Source organism: Triturus cristatus, chromosome 12 (assembly GCF_964204655.1).
Source record: "Triturus cristatus chromosome 12, aTriCri1.1, whole genome shotgun sequence".
Lineage (NCBI taxonomy): Eukaryota > Metazoa > Chordata > Amphibia > Caudata > Salamandridae > Triturus > Triturus cristatus.
In genome coordinates, this window is record NC_140595.1 from 539,458,478 (window position 1) to 539,477,518 (window position 19,041).

The 19,041-nt window shown below is 46.8% G+C and overlaps 1 protein-coding gene across 3 annotated transcripts in view; it reads right to left on the bottom strand.

The window, feature by feature from the left end:
- NFATC3 (nuclear factor of activated T cells 3) overlaps nt 1-19,041 on the bottom strand; it is an 870,211-nt gene that overhangs the window by 206,698 nt on the left and 644,472 nt on the right. For all 3 annotated transcript variants that reach the window (XM_085638479.1, XM_085638478.1, XM_085638480.1), the window contains exon 7: nt 12,084-12,139. In XM_085638479.1, coding sequence (XP_085494605.1) covers nt 12,084-12,139 — 56 coding nt within the window. The remainder of the gene's footprint in view (nt 1-12,083; nt 12,140-19,041) is intronic.

The window sequence follows — 19,041 nt, forward strand, 5'->3', positions numbered from 1 at the left end:
AAGATCATTAGGAAAGATAGAATCGGAAATAGAGGCGGGGGGTAGCCATTATATATAAGAGCTCCCTTCTGTGTTCAGATATTCCCTTGAACGATCTCGAAGGAGCAGAGGGTTTAGGATTTCGTCTCCCTATCTCTGCCCACCAGTCAGTCGCAGGGATGGTCATATACAGACCGCCGGCCAGGCTACAGCATCTATTGCCACCAGATATAATCACTGCATGGTCCTTGGTGATTTGAATCTGCATTTTGACCAAAAAGAAGATCCCGAGGTCAAGAAGCTATGCAAATCTTTAAACATTTTTAGTATGACTCCGTATGTGACTACTCCAACTCATGGTAAAGGTCATATCTTAGACCAGATTTTTTCTACACACAATATTGACTTGGAGAACCCTCGACCGATTGTTTGGTCTGACCATTTCTTGCTCACCTTCTGGTTGTACAAAGAGCGTAACAAGACTCGGTCTCAGAGTACCAAACAAAAGAAGGAAGTTAGATCTTTTAAGGCTATCACACCTGACTCTTTAGCAGAAATAATAAGCTATCATCCGATCCCTGTGGAAGGGCCTCTAGAGGATGCAGCATTTGCTTTAGAAAGCTGGCTGCATAAATGGACATTATACCTTGCCCCTCCTAAAGTACATAGGGCCACTCGGGGAAATCCTTCAGCTCCTTGGTTTTCAGAGGCACTGAAGAAGAGCAAAAGTGCCTGTAAATGCCTTGAGCGCTTATGGAGGAAAAGTTATGATCCTCTGAGCAAGCTCAATTACAAACAGGCACTTAGAACACATTATTCGAAAGTTCGCGATGAGAAAAAAAGCTTTCTGGCTAAAAAAATTGACTCTGCTAGTAACTGCAGTAAGGAATTATTCAAGATCGTAAAAGATTTTGTCTCCCCTAATGTTACCCAGAGTCTTTTTACCCCCACTCTAGAATGGACTAATCATATTGCAAAGTTTTTTTCTGACAAGATAAAGTCCATCCAAGACTCATTTGATGTATCCATCTGTACAAGTCTGGCTGATGTGCCAGACTCTATAGACCTTTTTAGGGCGGATGCTCTGCTGGAGTTTCCGCCTATCTCCTTGGATACCTCACTTACCATCTTGAGGGCGCTTAAATCCGAGTCGTCTACAGACCCTTGCCCTGCTAAAATAGTAGCTTCTGTTGCCGAGGTTTTAAATCCCGCGGCCAACCAAGTCATGAATATTTCTTTGGTCACCGGCAAAGTTGCAGTAAGGTGGAAACAGGGTAAAATCCTCCCTCTTCTGAAGAAACCTTCAGCTGACCCAGCCGTTGTTAGCAACTATAGGCCCATAACACTGCTGCCTTTTTTTGCCAAGGCGTTAGAGAAGTATGTGAACTCAGTCATTACCAACTATATAGAAGTCACAAATGCCCTCCATCCCAGTCAATCGGGTTTTAGAGCTAATTATAGCACCGAAACAGCCCTATTGGAAATCACAGAAAGCATTAAAGTCACCCTTGATAGAGGAGGAAAGGCAGTTTTACTACTGCTCGATCTCTCGGCTGCTTTTGATACCGTGCCCCACGACCGTCTCCTTCAGAGACTTAGGGAATGTGGTCTTGGGGGCACGGTTCTTAGCTGGTTCGCCTCCTTTTTGACTGATTGTCAACAATCTGTCTGGTCCCCACCGTTTTCAGCAGACATCCCCTCACTGAATGTTGGAGTGCCTCAGGGCTTAGTTCTGAGCCCGACTCTTTTTAATATCTATATGGACCCTCTGGCTTCACTCGCTGAAAAATTTGGTGCCAAGATTATAACTTACGCGGACGAGTCACAACTTCTGTTCACATACGGAAAGGATGAACGTTTTAACCAAAGTGAAATTAACCAATGTTTGTCCAACATCTTTGATTGGTTTCGCCGGAATCAACTTTCTTGTAATTCTGCTAAAACCAAAATCATCTGTTTTAGACATACACCGGGTGATGAATGGAGGAACTGGTGGCCTCAGTACCAACCTTCCCCCCCCCCTAGCCCAGTCACCACTGTGAAACATCTTGGAGTCTTACTAGATTCTAATCTCTCTATGAAGTCGCAGGTTAAAACGGTGACTGGCATGTATTTCAGGCTCCTAAAAATGTTGAGAAATGTTCTTTAACTACTACCTCTGTCTCACAGGCAGACGGTAGTTCAAGTCTTGATCACTTCAAGGCTGGACTACGCTATTGTCATGTACTTGGGCATTCCGCAATACTTAGTAAGTCGCCTCCAGTTGGTGCAAAATACGGCTGCCAGGGCTTTCTTGATGGTCGGGCCTAGGACCCATCTGGCAAGTCACCTGAAAACTCTACACTGGTTACAAGTGAAAAACAGAATTAACTTTAAGGCATTGGTACTAGCTTTCAAGGCCTTGCATGATAGCGGGGCCCAGTATCTCAGAAAGAGAATCTCTTCCTACTGTCCGGGTAGGACGCTAAGATCTTCAACCCAACATCTGTTAGCGGTGCCAAAATTTCTTCTAGCAAGGAAGGGAGGACGTTCCTTTCAGGTGACCGTAGACAGATTATGGAATTTACTGCCTCTCTCCCTCAGACTTGAACCTGAACTCCTTAGTTTTAGACGCCAACTTAAGATCTGGATGTTCCATCAATAATTTCGCCGGGTAGGATGGAAGCTTGCAGGATCTCTCTTCTTTCGAAGTACTTCTTTAGCGCCGGGACACTCTTGAGTAGCCGTGCGCTCTACAAATTCCTCATAACATAACGTAACTGGAACAATCCAAAGGCCTCGTCAATGACCCTATGTTTTCATTCGAAAAGGTAAGAAGCTGCGGGATCACTTAGTCCCTGAAGGCTCCAGCAAGAAAAACCCACAGATCTAGTAACTCTTTTAGGGACAGAACTATATTGTGGGCACCTACTACTGCGGAAATTGTATAATGTGTGAGTTTGCTTAAAGCTTTACACAAGTTTAGACATAGCGCTACTAAGCACACACTCAGGCAACATTCAAAATGCAATTCCAGTAACTGAATTTATGCCATCCCGTGCCCATGTGAACTTATTTACATAGGACATGGAGCTCATAATTGAGACTAGACTATGTCAAAACCGTGGTGGAATCAGTTGTAAGGTCCTATTGTTAACCATTTTAATTAAATGAACCATTCTTAGAATATCATGCATTGGTGTTAAAACAATCATGTGGTGGCGATCTTCATCTATTCAACCAATGCCCAATGCCAATGGATTTTAAATGTGACAGTACTGCAAAAGGATTAAACAACAAAAAAGTGTAGACTTACATGTTTTCACTGCCTGAATAGGGGGTGGAGTCAAATTTACAAGTGTGAATTTGCTACAGCGAAAAAGGAGAAGTAGGACATACAGCACCATACATTGCAGTATCACTGATACTGCAACATCCTCTCATAGAAAATAAAGGAGGTAGGGCTTAAAATAGAACATCAAAGGAAATGATGCTAAATGTAACTATTTCGACTTTTTAAACATTTATGTAGGCATATAAAAGTAACTCTATAAAAAATGTAAATATAATTACAAAATATTTTTCTACAAATATTCTAATTAACTTTTTCTAATTAAAAAATACATCTTATTTTTTATTAAAAAGTATTAATTTACATGAATTATATACATACATTTTTTAACAGTAAATACATAAATATAAAAATTTTACTTTAGGTGTTTTTTATGGTTAACAAATCTTATAAAACATAATTTAATGTAATATATTTAAATTAATAAAATGAAACTGGTCAGTGCTGTAGTTTTTTTCCCTAGTTTGTTCTAACAAACAAGTTACTTACCTTCGGTAATGATATAACTGTAAGAAACATAAGCTAGTTCGAATTTCCTTACCTTAGAATTACCCCAGGAGTCAGACTGGATCCAGAAAGTTTTTCGTCAGCAGTACCCCTGCGCGTCGGAAGGTGGCGTCGTTCAGCTACGCGTTAGTCGTGGGCATCGAGATGACGTTGCGGTAGCTACTTAAGACGTCGTCCTCGAGCGCTGACGTCAGTTCTGTACACGACTTTTTATGCCAGAATCTCAGAGCCATGAAAGACACTAACCACTGGTGCGCAAAACTAGGGCCCTGAAAGAAAGTCCTTAACCCTAGATGTCAGTTCGCAGAATGGGGAGGATGGGTGGGGCGGTAAGGAATCTATAACTAACCTATGTTTCTTACAGATGTATCGTTACCGAAGGTAAGTAACTTGTTCATCTGAAACAAACAGTCAGTTATAGATTCCTTACCTTAGAAGAGATATCCCAGCAACACCAACCCCGGAGGTGGGTCTGCGAACTAAGTTCACACCAGAAAGTCCTGAAGAAAGGAACGGCCAAATAAGCAGTCTCTATGGACTTGGCTGTCTAGGCAGTAGTGTTTGGTGAACGTGTGCAGCGATGCCCACGTAGCTGCCTGACAGATGCCATTTAGGGAGACTCCTCGTCCCAAAGCAGTAATAGCTGCCATTGCCCTGGTGGAATGGGCGCGCAGCCCCACTGGAGGCTCCTTCTTTGCCAAAGAGTAGCAGGCTTTGATGCCAAGAACAACCCACCTGGAGATGGGTCGTTTGTGCATGGCCCAATCTTTCTTAGCGCCCACGTAACCAACAAAGAGCTGGTCGTCCACCCGGAACTGTTTGGTGCCATCCAAGTAGAAGGAAAGCGCATGTTTTGGATCCAGACGGTGGACGAAGTGATGGTTTGGCCAATGTGGAAAGAAGTAAACAACTTGGGAAGAAAGGAAGGTGTGGTTCTCAGGACGACCTTGTCCAGATGGACAGCCAGAAAGGGAGGCTTGGAAGAAAGAGCTTGTAGCTTACTCATACTGCGTGCAGAGGTGATGGCCACCAGAAAGGCAGTTTTCAAAGTGAGAAGTCTGAGAGGACAGTTATGTACGGCTCAAAGGGAGCCCACATGAGGTAGGTAAGAACCAAGTTCAAGTCCCACTGAAGCATTACAAAGGAAACAGGAGGAAAAAGATTAGTAATGCCCTTAAGGAATCTATTTACAACAGGGGACTTGAAAAGAGAAGGCTGATCAGGAAGCTTAAGTAAGGCTGAAATAGCCGAGAGGTAGCCCTTTAGAGTGCCCAGAGCAGAGCCCTGCTGGGCCAAAGAAAGGAGGAACAAGAGAACCTCAGAGAGAGGGGCGAAAAGCGGATCCACAGCCTTTGCTGTGCACCATGCCACAAATTTGTTCCATCTGCAGGCGTACACCGTCTTAGTGGAGGGACGCCTGGCTACCAAGATAACATCGCAGACTTCGGGAGGCAGGTCAAACAACGTCAACTGCCGCCACTCTATCTCTGCGCAAGGAGGTGGAGGCTGGACAGGTTCGGGTGGAGGACCGTCCCCTGCTGCTGCGATAAAAGATCCTCCAGAAGAGGCACTCCGATCGAAGGATCGATGGCCATGTTGAGCAGCTCGGGATACCAGACTCTTTGTGCCCAATCCGGAGCAACACAAATGACTTGCACTTGGTCTTCTTCAGCAGTAGTATAGGCGTAAAGGCATATAGAAGACCGCAACTCCACTTGCGACGAAAAGCATCACCTAGCGAGTACTGCCTTGGAAATTTCAACGCACAGAACTGCTGACATTGCACGTTCTCTTCGGTGGCGAATAGCTTTAACCAAGGCTCTCCGCACTGCTGAAAGAGACCTTGCACCACCTTCAAATTAAGACTCCATTCATGATCAATCATGCACCTGCAGCAGAGTTCGTTCGTCCTGGCGTTCAGAGAGCCTGCCAGGTGTGGAACCACCAGGGATATGCGCTGATGTTCCAGCCATGTCCAGAGGCGGAGGGCCTCCTGACATAGGGCCCACGACCCCACCCGCCTTGTTTGTTGCAGTACTACATGACGGTGGTGTTGTCCGTGAACACCTGCTCTACTCTTCCCCAGACAGAGGGAAGTAATGCCTTGAGTGCAAGATGAATCGCCCGAAGCTCCAGAAGGTTGATGTGGAGCCCGGACTCCGCCGGAGACCAGAGGCCTCTGATGTTCGCCTCCCCCATGTGGCCGCCCCATCGCAGAAGTGATGCATCGGTCACCACTGTGAACTCTGGTTAAGGAAGGGAGAGGGATCTCCCGTCAACCCAATCCTGGTTCGTAAGCCACCACTGCAATTGGTGTGCAGTGCCCTCCGAGATCTGGACGCAATCGGACAGATTCCCCTGATGATGTCCACACTGGAACTTCAGGTCTCACTGCAGAGCCCGCATATGCCATCTGGCATGGTCCACCAGCAGGATGCAGGAGGTTATCAGACCCAGCAGCCTGAGGGTCACCCTGAACGAAACCCGGGATAGAGGCTGAAAGATCGAAATCGTAGCCCGAATATCCCAGACTCGATGTTCGGGAGGATAAGCCGGAAATTGCGTTGTGTCCAGAACCGCTCCGATGAAGAGGAGCTTCTGAGAGGGGTGCTTCGGCACGTAGATGGAGAACCCCAGCAAATGCAGGAGGCCGGCCGTAGTCTGGAGGTGGGAGACGACAGCCTGGGGCGAGCCCGCCTTCAACAGCCAGTCTTCGAGATAGGGGAAGACTGGAACCCATGAGCTGCGACTACTGCCATCTCTTTGGTCAACACCAGAGGGGAACTGGTAAGGCCAAAGGGGAGCACTGTAAAATGAAAGTGCTCGTGGCCTACCGTGAACCGCAGGTAACGCCGGGGGGGCAGGCAGGACGGGGATGTGAAAATAGGCGTCCTGCAAGTCCAACGCTAGTATCCAGTCTCCAAGGGCGAGGGCAGACAAGACCTGAGCGAGCGTCAACATTTTGAACTTCTCCTTCCGGAAGAAGCGGTTGACGTTCCCGAGATCCAAGATAGGACACAGGCCATTGTCCTTCTTGGGCACCAGAAAAAAGTGGGAATAGCAACGACGACCTACTTCTGGGGCAGGAACACGCTCGATGGCTCCCTTGGCTAAGAGTGCCAAAACGTCCAGTTGGAGATGGGCCAGATGATCCTCCGACATGCGATGGTACTGCAGTGGCATGGATGGAGGGGTAGTCTCGAAGGGGAGGGGGTAGCCCCTTCGGAATATTTGCAAAACCCACCTGTCCGACGTGATGGTGCGCCAGTGAGGAGGTGATGGCGAATCCTGCCGCCCACTGGCATTTGGTGGCCCTGAAAGGTCTGACTAGGAGGGTTTGGAGGCTGCTGCAGAGGGGGCTGTGGTGGACTGGCTTGCCCGCTGGCCCCCAGAACCAGAGCGCTGGTTCCCACGTCACTGGCCGCGCAGAGGCTGAACAGCATGTGCCGGCCTGTGGCCCTGGGTAGGACGTGGCGGGGCATACTGCGCAGGGCAGGTGGTGGAGAGGCCCAAGGGCCTGGCCATAGCCATAGAGTCCTTAAAGCGCTCCTGTGCGTGGTCTCCCTTGTCGCCAAAAAAGGCGACGGCCATCAAAAGGCATGTCCATAAGGGTGGATTGGACATCCCCAGACAAAAACAGTCAACCGCAACCAGGCGTAGCGTCGGAAGGCTACTGACGAGGAAATCATCCTGACTAGTAAGTCGGCGGTATCCAGCCCACAGTGGATGGTAAACTTCGCTGAGTCTCTCCCCTCAGCAACTGCATGGGAGAGCACGGCCCGGACCTCCACCAGGCACTGGGGCAGCACCTCCGCTACCGTATTTCAAACAGAGTGGGTATAACGGCCCAACAGACATGCAGTGTTTACCGACCGCAGTCCCAAGCTGGCGGAAGAAAACGTTTTCTTTCCAAGGTGGTCAAGCTTTTTGGATTCCCTATCGGGTGGTGCGTTAGGGAATGCGCCTTTGTTAGTAGAGGCTTGGACCACCAAGCTCTCAGGGGTGGGGTGTTGGGAGAGGAAACTGGGGTCGCTGGCGGCCGGGCACTGGAGTCTGGCAATCATCCTTTCCACAGGAGCCTCTGTGTTGGGCGTGGACCAGGTGCCCAAAAGGATGTCCGTGAGGGCTTCATTAAACGGCAGCAGGGGCTTCGAAGAGCTCGCTGCAGGTTAAAGGTCCTCTGTCAGGAGGTTAGTCCTGACTGCCAACGTAGGTACCTTGAGGTGGAGAGCCTCGACCGCCCTACGCAACACCACTGCGTATGACACTCCCTCCTCCGTAGCCACAGTAGGAGGAGACAACATGCCAAGGTCTGGTGAGGTATCCAGACCACTGGCTTGCCCCAGTTCCTCTCTCCAGTCCGGCTCATAAGTTAACTGGTCGGTCAAAGGGTCCCCAGACCCCTCCCATTCCTCCTCACCCTCTTCTGGCTGCCAATGTGGTGTCAAAGAGCCAGGGTAGAACAGGGGCACAAAAGTACCCATTGGCGTCAGATCTGGCATCGGTTGACGCCGGCCTGACTTCGTGTCTACCTCGAGGTGGCGGCCAGGGTCGATGTCAGCTGGGGACACAGCGGACGCGGTTGCGGACGTAGTGCCGGTGGAATCGGCACTGGGGGAGGCGAAACAAGGACTACCGGCGCCGATCCGGATCCAGGCCTGAATCCAAGGGGACCCTGCGGTGCCGAGGCCGAAGCCCCAGGGCCCCAAGCAGAGTCTGCGGGGCCCAAATGCGCGCCGGTGGAGTCGCGCTGCTCAAACATGGCATGCATCGCTTCATGGAAACTCCGAAGCTGGGCAGGGGTCGCATCGGGTCCCGGAAAGGGAGGAAACCCCAAAGTCGACCCAGCGGTCTCAGCACGCGGAGCCGCTGGAGGGGCACCACCCGCATCCCTCCTCGTGTCAGGCAACGGACGGGAAGAAGTCGAAGAGCAACGATGCTTCTTGGACTTTTTATTGTGCTTCGACTTACCCGACCCAGAGTACAAAGACTTAGACGAAGCATGGTGGTGGCTCCGGGATCGGTCCCTCGACCTCCTCGGCGACCAGGCCTCAAGTAGCTTTCGGCACCGCTCCCTCAAAGACTTCGGGGCCATGGTCTGGCAGTCGGAGAAAGACTTGGGGTCCTGGTCACGCTCCAGACAACAGAGGCACACGCGGTGCGGGTCCGTCACCAACATCAGTCTGTTACAGAAACCGCAGGCCTTGAATCCGGGCATTCCTCGTGCACCAGGAGTCGATAGATTGAAAAGGCGAATTCGACAAAAGTCAGTCAAAAAGTCAGTCAAAAAGTCAGTCAAAAAGTCAGTCAAAAAGTCAGTCAAAAAGTCAGTCAAAAAGTCAGTCAAAAAGTCAGTCAAAAAGTCAGTCAAAAAGTCAGTCAAAAAGTCAGTCAAAAAGTCAGTCAAAAAGTCAGTCAAAAAGTCAGTCAAAAAGTCAGTCAAAAAGTCAGTCAAAAAGTCAGTCAAAAAGTCAGTCAAAAAGTCAGTCAAAAAGTCAGTCAAAAAGTCAGTCAAAAAGTCAGTCAAAAAGTCAGTCAAAAAGTCAGTCAAAAAGTCAGTCAAAAAGTCAGTCAAAAAGTGACTGGAGGTACCGCTCTCTCCGGATCTGCTCTTGCTCGCGCGGAAAAAGAAAGAACTGACATCGCGTGAGGGCAGTGTCCAAGTAGCTACCGTGATGTCATCCCAGCGACCACGACGCCGGAGTCGACCGACACCACCTTCCGCAGGGGTACTGCTGACGAAAAACTTTCAGATCCAGTCTGACGCCTGGGGGTAATTCTAAGGTAAGAAATCTACAACTCTTTCTTTCAGACATTGATATACAATCAAAAGTAATGGTGATTGAGATCTACCTATGGAAAGTATAGGAAAAAGTTACAAAAGTTTAACTTAAAAATGATACTAAAGCTATATTTTATGTTAAATATTAATGTAAATTAATTCTATATATTTATTTTAAATGCAAAATAAAAAAGCTGACCACCTTAGTAACTTCATTTTGAACTAAAAACTATTTTTATTATGTAATAAAGTTTGACGAAAATGTGTTTATTCAATTAAAAGTAATATAATTAATGTTTAAATTCATATGTGGTGCTGGACTTACTCCTGCTTTTTGTGCCCTTTTGGCTGCAGTAGCTATAGAAGTGCAGTTTGTGACAGCAGTGGCCTTATTCTTTTGATTCTTCCTAAATCCAACCCCAACGCTCCCTAAACCCCTCTTTAATCCTCACACTTAGTAGCAAGTATGACCCTTTTTCAAGCCACTCACCCCATTCCGCAAACATTTACTTGATGGAGATTTACACTTGTAGCTTGGTGAATCATATTTTGTAATAAGTTAGTAGTACCTTGCACACCATAAAATGCAGTTTATGAATAGAGCCTTCAGTGTCCGGTACAGAATTCTTATGTTGTGTATATCAGTCTCATAAATGGCAGTTGTTTGGGAATTTGCCATGTGTTCTAAGCATCTGTGACTCAATATCTGTTCAAACCTTTAGATCTTAGAAACAAGAATCATCTGCTAATTTGTCTTCCTCAGTACTTGGGTAAGGAACCTCTTTCTTGGCAGTGAGCACCTTATGATTGAGAGCTTGAGCTCTAAGCAAGCTGCAGTATGAGATGCCTCAGGGCGATGTGCAACTCAGGCTTCGGCAGCACAGCTTGTTTAGCTGCAGGCTCATTGATATCAAAGCAAAGCCCTTTGCAGTCCACATTCTTGCTCCTTATTTACAACATTGCCAACAACTGTGCTCTAAGCAATCAGGATTCATGCACTGCAGGAACACCAGACCGACTTGGTTTGCTGATGCTTATTCACTTTACTGTGAACTTTGCAGAATGCCTCATTTAACACAGCACTAACCAGGCTCTCCTGTCAGGAGCTACAAATCTTCCTCCAGGTCCAAGAAATGAGGGTACAACCCCTTCCCCCCTGGTCTGAGAACAGCTTCCCCTCATGTGTAATGCAGAGACACATCTGTGCAAGACATTTCCGGCTGAACAGGTTTTAGTCCCTTGGGACTCCATTTGGGATTTTAATGCTAAGAGGCTGCTGATGAAGTCCTTTGTGATACCATCTACTTCTGTTCCTACCAAATGGCTCATCCAAGCTCAGTGGTCAGTGGATGCACTACAGTTGACCAACAGTCTTCCTGGCTTGTGACGTTGCCGCATGCTCTGGCATACAATGCAAGTACATCAGGTCTAGTGGGGATGCTAATTGGTAACTAGAGGAAAGGTAGTAAACTGAACTAGTGTATTTCCAGTTGGCTTTCAAGCAACACAAGATACACCTTTTAATCGTTTGTTTTCAAAGAATTTACTTTCTCTATTAAATTTGAAGTTTGAAAAATGGGGAAAATAATTTGCAGGCATCTATTTTGCAAGGCTGAATTGTAAAAGTCAATATTTATTTACAATTATGCTTGCTCGGGGAAGATGGCCACCTTTTGATAACACATCACTGTGGGGACATACATTTCTTTAGTATGCCCCACTTTTATACATTAGGCACAATATTAGGCTTACAGAGCACACTTGCCTAAGTAATGTACAGTGTAGTTTTCCTACATGGCAAAGCATGTTTCCCAGCCGTATGTTAACTTCAGTGGTTTAACAACTGCCGCTTAGCCATGAAACAACTGTGTTCGCCGGAGTCATGCACTTTCGCCATACATGCTGATGGTGTAAATAAAAACGAATTCTCAGATGACATCTAATTTCTCCACCGTTGGTGCCTTCTGCACTAACTACCATGGCCTTGCTTGAAAGTTAAATAACCGAATTGGGGAAAACAAGTTGAAAGTACATATATAGGGTAAAACACACGTAGTGTTATAGTAAATGTCAGTATCATAGCACACTGAGTCGTAATATCAGCAAAAAATAATTCTATAAACAGGTGAAAAATAGGGGGGGACCACGCAGAAAAGGCAAACTGACTACAACCGTGTACTTGGCAAAGAAGTAATGCATCGTTAAGCATTAGATCTGATGTTACAAACATTACATTTATGCAACCTAATACCAAACGTTAAGCATGCATCCATTGTACTACTGGACAATAAAAAGCAAGCACTCTAGCTTGCCTGGTGTATTAAGTGCAAGAAATAAATCAACTAGTAAATGAGAACTTCTGAAGCACTTTTCAAAAACAGAAAAAATAACCAAGTGTTTTCCAGAGACCACAATAACAGTAGCAATACAAAAGAACATTATTTATATTGAAAACAAACATACTTAGAAAAATAAATGCCTCACCCCTTGACACTTTTCTCTAATTATTTTCCCTTCCACCTCCCACTGCGGCCGTCCATCTGGTGAGAGAAATTGAAAATGGATAAAGTTCAAGTTAATTACAAACAAGCACTAAGACTTTCCAACAAACTGATAATTTAATAATTCATACAGTAGAGTACTAAAAGACTGTACCAAATCATTTTGTTTATGAATTCACACTTTTAGTAATGGCTTCCCTAAAGATTGTGTTCATAACGCAATACAACGTTGGCCATTATGAGTAAAACAAACCAAAAGTAATATTTATTAAGTCAACCGACTTCAATACTGTTTTTTTGGATAAACATAATCATCAACAACTCATCCGATTTAACTTAATAAATAATAGCATTTCAAGATTAATAATATAAAACCCCAAACACAAATAAAGGACATTAATTCAAATTATTTTGGGTTTACAATTGCATTAGAAAAACTAGGCAACAAGTACATTCTGCAGCATGGTCCTACTCTCTCCAACTGTTAATATCTTTCTTGGTACATAATTAGGGTAGTTGAATGAAATAAAAACTCTCAAAGAACTTGGCAACCTAGTGGGTACAACATGGTGCATAAAGCACAGAGAATGCAAATTAAGCAAGGTGTGTCGTGTAGGTCCTATAAGACCTAAATAGGATCTGCACGTTTAGACAACATACACTTCAGGATTGGTGTCCAGGCTGGTTCCAGACACCCCCACCGGGTATGTTAGCCTATATACCAGCTAGCTCACAGTGCCACTATAAACCCCTATTACCAAGGAGAGAATAGTTCTTGGCAACTATCAAACATGACAACTCTGTCCCGTCAGGGATCATGGAAACAGTACCATGCTTTTCGCTCAGTCACTAGTGTTTACTTTGTCTCAGAGAAATGCACAGAATAAACAGTGTGGACGTTTTCCTATCCGCATTTATTATACCAGCATCATTGTAATGTAAAATATGTTTGCTGAAACAACCATAAGACAGAAACAGATCTAAATGATGGTAAGCACCAATAGAGTAAAAGGATGGTAGATTCCTACCATAGTGCTAAAACAATGAATACAGGCAAGTATAAAAATACATTACAGTAATAATGCGTACTCCTAAGATGCAACCCTAACTAGATATACCAAAGTGTACCTAGCATGTATGTAGGTGTATAGTCAAGAATCCCTCTAGGATAAATCTAACCCCATTACCTGAATTGAGAGACTGTGGGACCCCTTCTTGGTCTCGAGATGGAAACCCTGCGAGGGATGTCAGACCACTGCGAGCTCGAGTGTCTGCATGCAGGTACCTCAGGGTCTTGCGTCAGTGTGTCAGCATGGAAGTCCTTTTCTACTCTGCCTCAGGAGATATACCTTGCTGTGTCATGTCGGACTAGGATGACAGAAGGAATGACCCTTATACATAGTTATTATGAAGGAGATGGTAGTCCTGCTGAGATTCCAAGAATCCTGATGCATAATGAATGAGGCTAGTTATCAGAGAAAATCCCATGTCATTTAGGTATTACCGTAACTAGGTAAAAGGTCAGTACCAAGAACAGTTATGTAGTGTAATGGCAGGGGAAATATAGGTGAAAGGTCTGGTTGCTACCTGAGCCTATGTTGGGCACCTGTATGAAACATTACAGGTGTACAGCGCGCAACATTAAGGTACAACAGCAATTATAATTTCACTGCTTTGCACCAGATCCAAATCACAAGAGTAAATGCTTTACTGGATTTGAAAGAGTTATGTGCAAAGCTACGTATGTTACACTAGCTGTAGTGATTGAACTCTAGAGAAAAGCAGTATCTTTCTACACCTTACGAAATGCATTAAAGTAAATGAAGGCCTCTACTAGAGCAGTTCTATTTTTTTGCGTGCCAACTCCCTTAACAATAACGTACTAACTAGAATAGGAGTTTGTTTACAAAGAGTATGGGCCAGTTGTTCTAAATCTTTTTACAGAAGCAAACCGTCCCAATCGCGGTTTGTGAATGGATCAATATGCTTTTTTACAATGTAAAAACATTTTAGGAATCAATAAAATGTTAGGGACTCCCAAAATAGGTTTGTTACGCCATAGAGATTCTGCATTTGGACTGGTGATAAGATGTATCAATAATTGCGACAAAAAGCCAGCCACATTTTTTTTTAAAGTGCCTTACTCTTGAGTTGGGTCAGCAGACCGCTCACAAAAGGAAAGTTGTCACCTTGGGACCCATCTCCTTTGTGAACATTTTAAAAAGTTTGTTGTGGAATAGGCAACTCTCACACTTTCCCAAAAAAGAAACCTTTTTTTAAACAGTCCGTCTCCTTTAAAGAAAAAGGCACGCATTTTCCAAAACAAGGCATCATTTAAAAACATATGACTGTCTCCTGACCCTTGCCCACCAACCATCCCTGAGATTGTATTTGAGTCATAATTTGGGGGTCACTTCATAAATGTTAATAAGGTAGGTTGGACCATGACTCAATCGTATTCAGAATTTTACAAATTAGTACACAGGTCAGTTCGCAAAATCCTTCTCTGGTTGCAAATTAGTTTTTGGGACCAGTGTTAAAATACAACTGGCCCCAAGACACATAAAAGGTGATTAAGGCAGTTTCCTTACAGTTTTTCAGATCTAGCTTATTTCAGCAAGAGTAGAACAAGCATTTACACCTTTGCACAAAATATATCAGCTAAAAAAGATTAAGGCACTGTGGTGCATCCTCTCCCTTACCCAGGCCCCAAGGGTTAATGGGGGGAGTTTAAAATTACTTTCATGAGCTCTCCAGCATTTATTATCATCCAAAAAACTGTAGCTGTTTCAATCTTGTATAAACACAAAATTAGCAACCAACTGCAGTATCTCCCAACTACGTCTAACCTCTGTTATCTACTGCGGACATTGGGATAGCATCAAACAAATTGGTATGCCCACACTTTCAGAATCTCTTGCAGCTTTAAAGTTGGAAAAAGTCTATTTCATAATTGACATTGCATTAACAACAATTAACCAACCCCCTTTGGGTGATTTTCAAGTAGCACATTCTTTAAAAATTTCAAAAGAGAATTTTATGTACAACATAGCTCTTTAACCAACAGAATAATGTTCATTTTTAGGCCTTACCCCTATCAAAAATAAAAGCGACATTGGCTCCAAATCATCCCTAAAAAACTTTGAACTCCGATACCAATGCAAAATAACATTGCTGTTTCTTGGAGCGTCACCCCTTCAATTGCTTCAAGAAACTATTTCCTGTTGCCTCAGGCACTGTCGCACCACATGGAGACACTGCTGCTATGCAGCCTGCTCTTGCTGTCAACGTAACCTCACTTTATTGCAAGATCGTAGTATCCCCCCCTGGTCTGTGTGAGAGCTTGGACATTCATTAAGAATGCTGAAAGGCGGATGCCAAAATCGCCGTAGCTGGAGACCTGCTCCAAGAAAACGTTTAATTTCCAATGGCCCACAACCCTGAATTTTGGTTGTAGACTGTTGATAAGAAAGCCTAACCCCGTCTGAATCTTTCAAAAATTGTAAACTGCCTTTGTAATATGTTCTACACTATACAGCCATTATGGTACGCATTGGTGGACGCATAAATGACAAGACACATGAAGGCTAAGCATCACCAAGCATTCACAAATAACTGATGAAAACAGACAGTAATCTAAAAATTAAAACAGTCTAAGAGTAGGAGATTCAGTAACGCAACAGAGGACCTTTCTGCAGTCCGTCTTAAGTGACTCTCAGAGGCAGAGACACAATAACGCATTCACTCACCCCCACCAGTCCAACCGTAAAGCCCTTGACATTGCTTCATTTAGGTAAAGCAGAGCAGTGTGACCATGGCTCTGCGACCTCTGTAATGCCCAGGAGAAAGGCTGGTCTTTCCTATTCAAGGTTATCTGGCCATGGTTGGCAAGGGCTTCTTCTCTCCAGCTAAGGTGGTCAGAGGACTGCGGCTTGCCAAGGTAAATGCGGTTGACAGTTCTTGGTCGCAGAGGAACTCACACGCAAGGTTAAGTGAGATGACGTTAGCAGAGGAACAGAATGAATAGGAGAGAAAGGAACACGTCAAGATAAGAACACTTTGTGTTAGCACAGAGTCTTTTGTTCAGGTTAACATTTTTCATATTTCTTGTTCTTTGGGTAAAATGGATATTACGGTTTGCTGGAAAGAACCATGCATGATGTAGATTTAAAAACTGTAAAGTTAGAGTTCTCTAGTAGAAACGTGTATGTCCTTAACCTGAAAAAACTAAATTTAAAGAAGAATGTGGATTAAGTACCAAGTAGAGGGGCTAGCCGCCTTAGATGACGGTCGACTCTTGGTAGAGCTCCGGTGCCTGCGAGGGGCGTTCATTCCTGGTGCCACCTGCCCCGGCCGCAAATCGACCGGAGCAACTAACGACTGTGGCCCTGGAGTGCCCCGCTATGCTGGAAGCACTGGGGGCCCATCCAAAACGTGGCACGGAGCGGAGGGGAGCGCGGGCCGACCTGCTGTGGTGTCCGCGCTGAAGCCGGGACATACCCTACGGAGAAGTCTGAGCGCAATGCGAGCGGCTCGGAGTCCAGCGGGGCGGGGCTCCCTCGTGCCGCTCCCGATCGCTGCTGGCTGCGATCGAGAAGTGGGAACACAGACACACGCTCCGGAGCACAGCCCGCCCGGCCGCACAAGAGGATTGCAGGAGGCTGGCGGGTCGGAGCTGCATGCACCGAGCGGCGACTACGAGGAGCCACGCTGACAAGCTGAGGCCCGGCAGAGACGGACACCGCGCAGCCCTCCCCAGGTGATCCAACAAGGGGTAGGCGGTGTGTGAGGAGGATTGCCCCGGTGTGCCTACCATCCAACTAAGGGGCTGGGGCGCGCGACTGGACTTCCCCTTCACCCCCCCGTCCCCCATGGCTCCTCTGGTACGACTTGGAGCCTGGTGGGACTTTGCCACACTGGATACGGGGGTCGATTCCTTTTGGAGTCCAGGCCAGGTCATGGACCCTGCCCAATGGGACACTACAGAATAGTCCGTCCTCACCCAGTTTCACTCCCGGGGCGATGCTGATCTCCCTCTGCACGGTCCAGCTTGGGTTCCCCTGCCGCCGAGACGTGTGGCGGAATCGCTGCTGGGACCAGCGGGACTGGGCCGGTGGGGAGAAGGAGCGACACCGCCGCTGTACAGTTTGCCCTGGCTGGCGGACCGTGCGAATCTAGGACCTACACCGGCCGGCTGGCTCGTTAAGAGGCAGATCTGTTCCTCTGATCTGTCGATTTGTGCGGCCGACAGAGGGGTGCCAGCGCTCACCCAGATCCAAGACCCTCCCAGCTGATAGATCCTACCACCCCTTCTATACAACAGACGTAATAAGGACAGGGTCATGCACCCGTCACCCACGTAAGGGTGGCTTGGACCTCTCCCCCCCCCTCCCCCGACCATACGGAGTCCCATGAACAGTAATTTCAGGCGCCAACGGAGTGGAGAGCGCACTATCCCACCACAGTGACCCCACGTCATGGGCCGAACCAAGGCGAAGACGCACGAGGGCCGGCGAGAGGCGGGCCCCCCCCTGCTGGGGCAGCCCCCTCCGGTGGACGGGGCGAGGCCATCTCCCCGGATCAGACTGGGGCAGCTCCAGACAAATTGGATCTAATCCTGCAGGAAATTCGTGATTCCAGGGCGGAGTTTGCGGTGCAGCTCGGTACACTCACAACCGGCCTTACGCTCCTCAGGGCGGACCACGGGAAACTAGCAGACACCGTCAAGGACCATGAACAATCCCTCAAGGACCTGAACCCGCGAGTGACCGCGAATTCCACCGAGATACGACAACTGCAGAAGTGTCGGGCCTTATGGACAGAGTGGAGGATGCGGAGGGGAAACAGGCGCAACAACATCCGCGTGATCGGCTTGCCGGAGCGCAGCGAGGGTAACAGGGCGACGGACTTTATGGAGAGATGGTTCCGGGACCATGTAGTACCGGAGGGGCTCTCCCTGTACTTCTGTGTTGAACGGGCCCATCGAATACCGACTGGACCGCCTAGGCTGGGCGCACCACCCCACCCATTGATAGTGAAAATCCTGAATTATAGGGACCGGGACGTGCTACTACAGAAAGCGAGGGAAAAATCCATAATCCAGTTCGGAAAACATCGCATCTCATTATACCCAGACTACACTGTCATGGTCCAGAGGCAGCGAGCGTCATACCATGCGGTCAAGAAAAAACTGCAAAAAGCACAACTCAAATACGCATTGCTCTACCCGGCTAGGCACAAGGTCATCTATGACAAAAAAACTCACTTCTTCGACAGCCCTGTGGACGCCGAGGAATGGATGGAAGTTATGTGTATAGGGTCTAGTCAGCTCAGCCATCCAGATTCATCACCGCAGGGCTCGGGAAAATCCCCGAATCCTCAGAAATCAGGGTCTCGCCGACCCCTGAACTCCACCCAGGAGAACAATGGACTGGGGCCATCACGCAAACAACAACGCCGGGACCAGAAGAGGGCTCTGGCCGCTGCTGGAGCATGTCGCGAGGACCTCCTGAAAACCACCACAGACTCTGAGGACAGTACCCTGAATTCGGACTCTGAACAGAGTTATCCTCTTTCCTACGATCACCCCCAGGGCGGCAGATGACAATCGATAATCAATAGCTGCAGGACCCACTTGTTAAGTGCAGTACCTTTCTGAAACATGGACCGGCAAGTGAAATGCAGAGGACATAGAAACTGACCTCTGAAGCATATCATATCCTTTTTTCTGTATTCTTGTACTTGCTCTCTGTTATTTTTAACTCACCTACATGTTAATGTTTGAGGGTGAACACTGCTGCCTAAATGGACCGCTTTGTTTTTTGTTCCCCAGCAAACACAGGTTAAAAAGGGTTGCGGGTACTCCGGGGCTAAGTTTTATGTTTTATTTTTGTATATGCAAGTTTGATCATGGCGGTACCACTGTCTCTGTTCGGCTCATT